The sequence below is a fragment of the Lithobates pipiens genome, unplaced genomic scaffold (genome assembly GCF_037356315.1).
Source record: "Lithobates pipiens isolate NorthernLeopardFrog02 unplaced genomic scaffold, aLitPip1_a1.2 Scaffold_1, whole genome shotgun sequence".
NCBI lineage: Eukaryota > Metazoa > Chordata > Amphibia > Anura > Ranidae > Lithobates > Lithobates pipiens.
The window spans coordinates 134,598,330-134,607,509 of NW_027507685.1; the positions used below are offsets into that span (position 1 = coordinate 134,598,330).

The 9,180-nt window shown below is 40.8% G+C and overlaps 1 protein-coding gene across 3 annotated transcripts in view; it reads left to right on the plus strand.

Annotated features, from left to right (window-relative positions):
- UAP1L1 (UDP-N-acetylglucosamine pyrophosphorylase 1 like 1) overlaps positions 1 to 7,960 on the plus strand; it is a 40,620-nt gene extending 32,660 nt beyond the window's left edge. The window contains exons 7-10 of one of the 3 annotated variants that reach the window (XR_013272334.1): positions 334 to 519; positions 631 to 697; positions 4,258 to 4,420; positions 6,304 to 7,960. Coding sequence is in view for 1 of the 3 variants with exons in the window: in XM_077477242.1 (XP_077333368.1) it covers positions 334 to 519; positions 631 to 697; positions 4,258 to 4,326 (322 nt within the window). In the remaining 2 variants the exon portion in view is untranslated. Of the gene's footprint in view, positions 1 to 333; positions 520 to 630; positions 698 to 4,257 lie in introns of all 3 variants that reach the window. The other 2 variants (XR_013272336.1, XM_077477242.1) reach the window with 2 other exon arrangements.
- Positions 7,961 to 9,180: the final 1,220 nt, after the last annotated feature.

Consider the following 9,180-nt stretch of genomic DNA (forward strand, 5'->3'; position numbering starts at 1 on the left):
ACTGACTGGTATACAGAGTTCCATAGGATTTAATGGTCATGCATCTTTCTTTCTTTCGGAAGAAAAACTGATCCGTGTTAAAGAACCCTTAGTGAGAGTTCCCTAACATGACACTGAAGCAGTATTCTTGGACAATGGTATGGAAGTTGTCAGAATTTTTGGTTTCATTCACAGAACATACTCTTTAGCCCCCATGTTATGTGGTGATGCCCCTGACTGTATAGGCAATGACGTGCTTTTGAATGTGTTATGACAGGTTGTAGTCACCACTCTATACATGAGACGAATTTTGAGTTGCATTTAAAACAGTTCTTTTTTTTTTCCATGATACAGAAACTTTGTGGCCTTTGAAGTTATCAGGGAGGAAGAGTTCTCCCCTCTGAAGAATGCAGACACAGCTGAGAAAGACACCCCGACTACAGCAAGGCGTTCGCTCCTATGGCAGCATTACCGCTGGGCAGTAAAAGCTGGGGCCAAGTTTATAGATGCCAGGGGCCACTTAATAGAACAAAGTTCAAGGTTAGTCCTTCATTTATACATTAATTGGGTGAACAATAAACAAATGATCATAATGGGGATACAACAGTTTGTCAGCCCTTTCATATCTCTATTTCTTTACTTACTCTGCAGAAACCCAGAACTAGAGGACCCGCCAGCTGTGTGTGAAATTTCTCCATTAATGTCTTATTTTGGTGAGGTAAGTAGTTTCTACTGTGAGCATGGGTAGGTTTTCCCAGCATGCTGTGTTGGCCACTTAATAGGGCATTAAGGTGAAAAAACACCTGGCAGTTACCAGCCCCACCTCCCCACCACTGTTTTACTTACCTGAGCCCCTTCATTCAGTTGGCGGAGATGCACTCTCCCTCTCTCCGCTAGCAAGGTAACACCCCCCCCCCTCCAGGAGAGCACTTCTTCCTAGGGGGTTATCTGATGCGGGGAAGAGCCACCAAGGGACCCCAGAAGATGGTGTTCGGGGCCACTCTGTGAAAAACGAGCTTCACAGTGGAGGTTTTTTGTTATTTATAAAAAATGAGGGTTTACAGCCCCTTTTAAGGAATCTTAATGTGCTGTTAGCAGGTATAAATTGCAGTTATCTTGTAGGTACCTGCATGTAATTTCAGCAGCTTTCAGTCCACACGCTGCTGAGTGTTGAGCTGGTCTAATTGAGCAAAGCTTCCTTGTAGTGCTGAAACTTGCCTGCACCTCACCAACAAGAGGTTTTTTCTTTTGTTTTTTGTTTTTTTCCGTGTTTGTTCGACTTGGCTCTGATTTTTCCACCTGATGTCTATATTCCTTATTTTCCCACTATTTATATACCTATAGTTGTTATTGTCCCCCTTTTTCTTATTGACTTAGAACTGAAAGCTCCCAGAAGTTCGGCCAGTGATTTTAATGGCTCCAACACTACGGTCTTATGTATACACACTGGTGCTTGAGAAGGATGCTTCATAGTACAGACTGCAGATCTGCTGGCTATAGTGCATTATGTATAGTAAGGGACCAATTCATAATAGACTGCAGATATTGCTATACACCACAATAATTGTCCACACCGTGGCCTGCTTTTTATAACACTCATTCATAAAGTGCAGACCACAGTGTGGAGCCTGCAGTGTCTCACATAGATCTTTTTGGCTTAATGCAGCAGAGAACTTTGTGAATAGAGAATAGGCTGGGCATGACTTTGACAGGTCATGTGACCAAGCTTTTCTCTCTCTTTTCGCTTTTATTTTTCACTCCCATTTGCTTTAATGATGCTCTTATGGCTTTGGAGTCTTAAAGCCAGCAAAAGGGGTAAACACATCACTGCCATATAAATGGACCCCTCGGATTATGGAGAAACTGTAACCCTGCCCATTCAGAGCAAAATGACAGTGTTTTTGTAATGGGACCCCTTGCCTGCGTTGTACACCCCTTATCAGTACTGGGAATGGGGGAGCATGTGATATCCTGCCATGTGACCATGCCTGAACACTGTTATATGATGGAAAGGGTAACACCACTGTTGCCCTTAGCCTACAACACAGGTAACAACTTGGATTTCAGGGCCAAATGCGGTAAAGGCAGGATCTCTGAGGGGGCACTGGTAAGGTATGTATAACTGGGATGTGGGGAGGGGAACCATTTCCATACACGGGAAATTACTTTAAAAAAAAAAAAGGCATAGGACAAAATACAAGTCACCAGTATTACCTGTGGTCTCCCTGCAGCTGATCTTTTACCTGTTCCTTACAATGTCTCATTCTGCATGGTGTCATGGAGACCACTATCTTCATAAAGGAAGGGCTTGGCATTATATCAGAATTTCAAGCAAAGAACTGTGAACAGCACAGTAGTAACTTCACCAAATCTCACTCCAAAGCTACTGAGACCAGCAGTCAGAGAAAGCATTAGAGCTCACACTGCAGATATACAGCTTTGAGGTTATAGACACATGAGTACCTAGACACCCTTACATACCGGAAGCACACTATTTTATTTTATTTTTTTAGGAGGATTATTTTTTTAAGTTCAGGTTCATTTTAAGGTAAACTGAATGGACTTTGTAAAGTACAGTTGCAGTACTACCAGGGGGGCATTAGAAAAGTTGATTATACTTGTTGCATGCATTTGTTCTGTTATCTGACCCACCTCTGTACTTTGAGCTTGTAAGCCAGTTGCCCAGACAGGTCCCATGCCAAACATTCTGTTTGCCAGTCCTGCTGATGACTGCTTACTGCAATCAGAAGATTTACTATAGAAAAGTCCAGTTAAAGTTCCCACGTCAGGGCTTTTAGCATCTAGTTTGCGTGTCTGCATCCTGCAGAGTAAAGCACCTGTGTTGTGCTACATGTGCAGGATATGGAATGCGCTGCATCCTGATATTACAAATCTACCTTATATGCAGGTGCTATCAGCTGACCCCGCCTGACGGCTAAGGAAAGCATTTTTTTTCAGCATAACTGCAATGTCAACAGACTGCACTTAGACAGACAGCAGTAAACTATTTATTTCCTTCTATTTAAATCTTGCAAAATTGCCCAATAGCATAGCATCCTGTGTGGGTATATTTGCTAGACTAATGCCTTGTACACACGGTCAGATTTTACGACGGAAAATGTGCGATCGGATCATGTTGTCGGAAAATCCTACCATGTGTGGGCTCCCTCAGACGTTTTCCGTCGGATTGTCTGACGCACAAAGTTTGAGAGTAGGATCTAAAATTTTCCGACAACAAAATCCGATCGCATAAATTCATGTGTAGACAATTCCGACGGACAAAGTGCCACGCATGCTCAGAATAAACTAAGAGTGACGAAAGCTATTGGCTACTGGCCCGTTTATAGTCCCGATGTACGTGTTTGACATCACCTCGTTCAGAACGATCGGATTTTCTGACAACTTTGTGCGACCGTGTGTATGCAAGTTTCAGCCAAAATCCATTGGAAAAAAATCCAACGGATTTTGTGGTCGGAATGTCCGACCTTGTGTATGGGGCATTAGAAAGGCTGCTAGACTGAAAAAAAGACTGCCTTTCACAGGACCTGTGGTATCACTGAAACTGTGGAGATATCTGCTATGTAACACACACAAGCAAGCCTGTTGTTCTGTTTATTTGTACCCTGCGTTATTGCCTGTTACATCATCTATGGGGAGATATGAAGCAACGGCCTGACAGCTTGTGACCCTGTTTGCTATGATTGATGGTTCGTTTAACACCAAGCAATGCTTGTAAAGTACATGAGAGGCAATAGTATTCTCCTTGCTTGTTATCAAAGCCATGCAGAAACCGCCCGTCGCCATTTACTTAGTGCATGTACACTGGTAATGTTTTAAGCAGTCGCCTTTCAGATGCTCATATCATGTATAGCAGGGGTGCTCAACCTTTTGAAGAGCGAGGACCACTTGAGTGACTTGGAAACTGATTGCGGGCCACAATGAGCTGAGCGATCGGATGACAGGTCCGTGTCCACTCTAAATATGCAGAATGGACACAGCCAGCTCTACTTTGTGGGCCCTCCAATTACATCCACCCAGAAGGAAGGGGATTGATCTTCTTCCTTTTTTTTATTTATTTTTTAGATTGGAGGTAAGCGGGTGTAAACAGGCACCATAGAGGTGAAACTGACCATTAATGTGAAAGGATCCCAATGTTGCTTTCACACAGATGTTCTTTTATCTCTAGCTTTGTGGATAGCTTATTGGAACTGGGGAACATAATGTGAGTTATTTATATTATATATGACTTAAATTTATACAAATATGTTCTACTTCTAGGACTTGGACTTGCACCTGAATAATAAGGACATCTCCTCTCCCTTCATACTGGACATCCAGAGACTGTAGAGGGATTTGTAAGTCATATCCCTAAGAAAATCTACAGCATTGAATACTCCCTGCTGCTACATGCCTATGGATTCTCACTGGTGAAACACTCCAGGTTAGCAGACTGATACCAGAAGTGCCTTACTTTCTCAGTTTAGAATCAATTGCACTTGGCTATACCCCAACTTTCTTAGTTATTCATAATTCGGTATTAAATATTAAGGGACTATCCATGAAAGGACGATGTCTTCTCAGGATCGGCAATGCAGATTAGCCGAATCTTTGCCAGAAACAATAAAACGCATCTATAGCCTTTGTCTTTTCACTTCAATGTAGGGTTCTGTTATTGAAACAAACTTGTTCCAATCAAATCAGCTGCCAAACAGCCCTCCTGTTTACACCCAACCTCCAAATGACACAAGGCAGCAACATGTCCAATTGGCAAAATAAGCATAGCAAATTCAGCATACAGGTGAGTATACAGGACGACGCATTTTGGACATAACTTCTTCAGTCTGAAATGCGTCATCTGGAATGATAAATTATCACCTGTGTGCTGAAATTGCAAAGAGCTATTTTGGTCATTGAACATGTTGCTGTCTTCTGCCATGGAAAAGGCTGGTGGAGGATAATCCTTTTAGGCAACTTAGTTACCCTGAGAAAATTAAAACGACCCTGTCATCTAAAGAAATATCAAGATTAAAGGTTTCTGTAAAATAATAGGCGTTGCAATCACTCACTGGCTGCCTGTGTCTCTTATCTCCCCTTTTTTTTGATCATTGTCACCTCTGTCAGTTTCTTTAGTATTCAAAACTTCCTGGGAATGTTGTATCTCTGTGCCACCTGCAATGTAAAGTAGTTCTATCCTCTGACCCATATGGCACTGCTGAGTCACCAAACCTGCTTCTCTAGTGCCTACCAAAATCATCCTGATATTCAGGGTGCCTAAATACTTGGTGTGCTAAAATGAACACGTGATAAAAAAATTTTTTTAAATCAGACTAGTATTTAATTACTAACATAAAGCACCATTAAAGCAGAACTCCACCCGAAAGGGAAAGTTCTGTTTTAAGTCCTCCCCTACCACATTTGGCAAGTCTTCTACCAAGTTTTGACAGGTACCCAGCTCCCACTTCCCCTTGGATTGCCTAGGAGATCTGAGCAGAAGTTTCCCCTCTCCCCCTTTCTCCCCACAGGCTTCTGGGACATGTCACAGGTCCCAGAAGGTTGGGGGACCATTCACAAAGATCAGCTCCGCTCTTGCATTCACAGCTTGCAGCCTGCTGTGGAGCCGGGCACGGCATAGCCAGCTACCCACAGCACCAGTAACCCGAAGGCTAGGGAAGAACTAGCCCTGGGTGAAGATGGCGCTGGATCCCTGGACAGGTAAGTGTCCCTTTACTAAAAGTCAGCAGCTACATGATTTGTGGCTGCTGACTTTTTTTTTTTTTTTTTTTTACTGAGCGAACCACCTCTTTAAATTGAAAACCTATCCCACACTTGACTTTTCAAGCTGAGCATGTATAAGACCCTCCTCTTCAGAAAAGATCTTGGTGATGCAACAGTTTAAACAAATGACTGTTTTTAGCGTTTGCAGCATATGACTATCCTGATTAATTAACGTTTAACCTGTGTGTGTGTGTGTGTGTGTGTGTGTGTGTGTGTGTGTGTGTGTGTGTGTGTGTGTGTGTGTGTGAAGGACCCCAATCAATATAAGTGTATATTGATTGTGGCAGGGGAGGAGGACTTAAAGCAGAACATTCCCTTTTGGGTAGAGTTCTACTTTAATGGTGCTTTATGTTAGTATTTAAATACTAGTCTGCTTTAAAGCACACACATTTTAGCACACCAAGTATTTAGGCACCCTGAGGGAGCAGAGTATCAGGATGATTTTGGTAGTCACTAGAGAAGCAGGTTTGGTTACATATTTTGGCTTGAATGAGAATGGCGCCAAAGCCTGAAACTGTCTCAGTCAGGATTTATTTTGTCTTCTTCTAGATCAACAGTATTGGAATTTATTAAGAAGGCTATTTTACTACAGGACTCATCCGTGACATAAAAACCAAAGGATAGAACTACTTTGCATTGCAGATAACAGACATACAACATTCCCAGGAAGTGTTGAATACTAAAGGAACTGCAGAAACTACAGAGTAAGCTGCCGTATGAGACAAGAAAAATGACATTGTTCTTTTAGGGTTGGTTCATATCAGAATCGCACAGAAACATAGGCCATGCTTCTCTGTGATTACTGCGTGCAAATCACTTAGGGATTCACAAAAAGTCATGCATGTACTACTTTTGAAATATACGGCACACAAAAGTGCATGGTACTGCGGTACCATGTGATCTGGTGCCCGTAAATATACTGCATTTGGGGTGCCGTTAACAACATATTAGCACCTGCAGCAGATCACAAAGGTAGTGTGTTTTGAACATGGTCCTCTCCTTTTCCTAAACCGCGTTTTGGTGTGAACCGACCATTTCTGAGATTACTGGGCAGAAAGCCAGCTATGTGTTGGAACATATTGCTCACAACTATGTCACCTGGGTTTTAAATACCTCCAACTGTAATAATCTCCTGAAACTTTTATATATCTAATCTTGAAGTCTACCTAACAACCCTTCTCTCACCTCACCTCAGAATGTTTACTTGTGTACGACCCCAAACCTCTACCTTCTTGATGTAGAAGTCTTTACCTACAAGCAGAAAACTACACCACAGCAACATTGCGAACACCTAGCCTGGCATGTGACCGTCCCCTTCAACCATAAATCCTTTACTATAATTGATTAGTCACACTAAGGAAAGGGACGGCTCTTGGGAACTATTGAAGATTTAATTTGTACTGTGATGGTCAAAAGGCCACCATTTTCATCTGTATATTTACAGGGTTCCAATGAAACACAAGGGTTCCGATTGATCTACGAGGAGTGATCAGAATTCCCAGGGATTATTTTTCCATCTGACATGCAACTCTGTTGGTCAGATAAATTATCCACGGGGAATACTGAGCAGTGCTGGTTTATCTACATTATTAGGTAGAAAATAAATGTTTTCCAAACTATCCATGTGATCATCTGGCATGTTTCTTAATTGCGAGATCATTTTGTGAACATGCTTAGCCAGATTGGATCATACAAGAATTTTATGTGAAGAGAACACAATACATATATAGTATACAGTTGTGCTGATCTAATGCAGAATAGAACAAGGGATTTTACCTAATTAGGATGAGTTGTCCTTCTCTAATGCCAAGGCTCTCCCGAGGATTGCACTCGCCTGCCTCAACTGCCACAATAATGACATAGGATTCTGCTTTTCTAATGAAAAAGTAGCAAGTGATCATACTTGAAATACATCTATATAAATAAATAAATATATGGCAGTATATATATATATATATATATATATATATATATATATATATAAATATAATCTCTAAACCTGTTAGCTTTTTGGCAGTATCTCAACACACAAGGCGATAAGCCCACCATATATAAAACCAAAGCATATTTTGTATGCAATTTATTTTTATTTTTTTTATTCTGACTTTTTTAACTTGAAGTTTGATTTATGTAATGCTGATCTTGTTTCTTTATGCAAGTATGCACTTTAGTGGGAAGACTTTTCAATAAAGATGTGTTTAACAAACCGTGTCTGTTTGTATTTTTAAAGATGTCCACATTACAGATTAGGTAGGTTGCTGAGTTTACACTTCGCATGACCAGAAGACCAGGAACTCTGGGGCTGTACTTTTGGTTCCACATTAAAATGAGAAAAAAAGGTTTTAACCCTTCCCTTCTCTATCCAAAATATATATATTTTTAGATTGTAAGCTCTTCTGAGCAGGGTCCTCTTAATCCTCTTGTATTTAATTGTATTGTAACTGTATTGTCTCCCTTTTATATTGTAAAGCGCTGCGTAAATTGCTGGCGCTATATAAATCCTGAATAATAATAATAATAATAATATATACATATTTTGGATAGAGAAGGGAAGGGTTAAAACCGCTTTTTTTTTTCTCTCTTTTTGCCATCTGTGTCATTAACCACTTTCAGACCGGACCAATTTGCTGGTCAAAGACCAGACCACTTTTTGCGATTCGGCACTGTGTCGCTTTAACTGACAATTGCGCGGTCGTGCGACGTGGCTCCCAAACAAAATTGACGTCCTTTTTTTCCCACAAATAGAGCTTTCTTTTGGTGGTATTTGATCACCCCTGCGGTTTTTATTTTTTGCGCTATAAACAAAAATAGAGCGACAATTTTGAAAAAAAACGCATTATTTTTTACTTTTTGTTATAATAAATATCCCCCAAAAATATATAAAAAAACATTTTTTTCCCTCAATTTAGGCCGATACATATTCTTCTACATATTTTTGGTAAAAAGAATCGCAATAAGCGATTATTGATTGGTTTGCGCAAAAGTTATAGCGTTTACAAAATAGGGATAGTTTTATAGCATTTTTATTAATAATTTTTTATTATTTTTTTTTTTACTAGTAATGGCGGCGATCTGCGATTTTTATTGTGACTGCGACATTGTCGGGGACCCATCGGACATTTTTGACACATTTTTGGGACCATTGTCATTTATACAGTAATCACTGCTATATAAATGCAGTGATTCCTGTGTAAATGACACTGGCAGTGAAAGGGTTAACCAGTGGGTGGCAGTGTAGGGGTTAAGTGTTCCTAGGGGTGTGTTACTAACTGTGGGGGGGTTGGGCTTTCATTTAGTGTACACTGATCTCTGCTCCAATCACATGGAGCAGAGATCAGCATCACTAGTTGCTAGGCAGAATGGAAAAATGTTGTTTATACAGCATTTCCTCCATTCGGCCGCTCCGTGAGACGATAGCGGGGATGC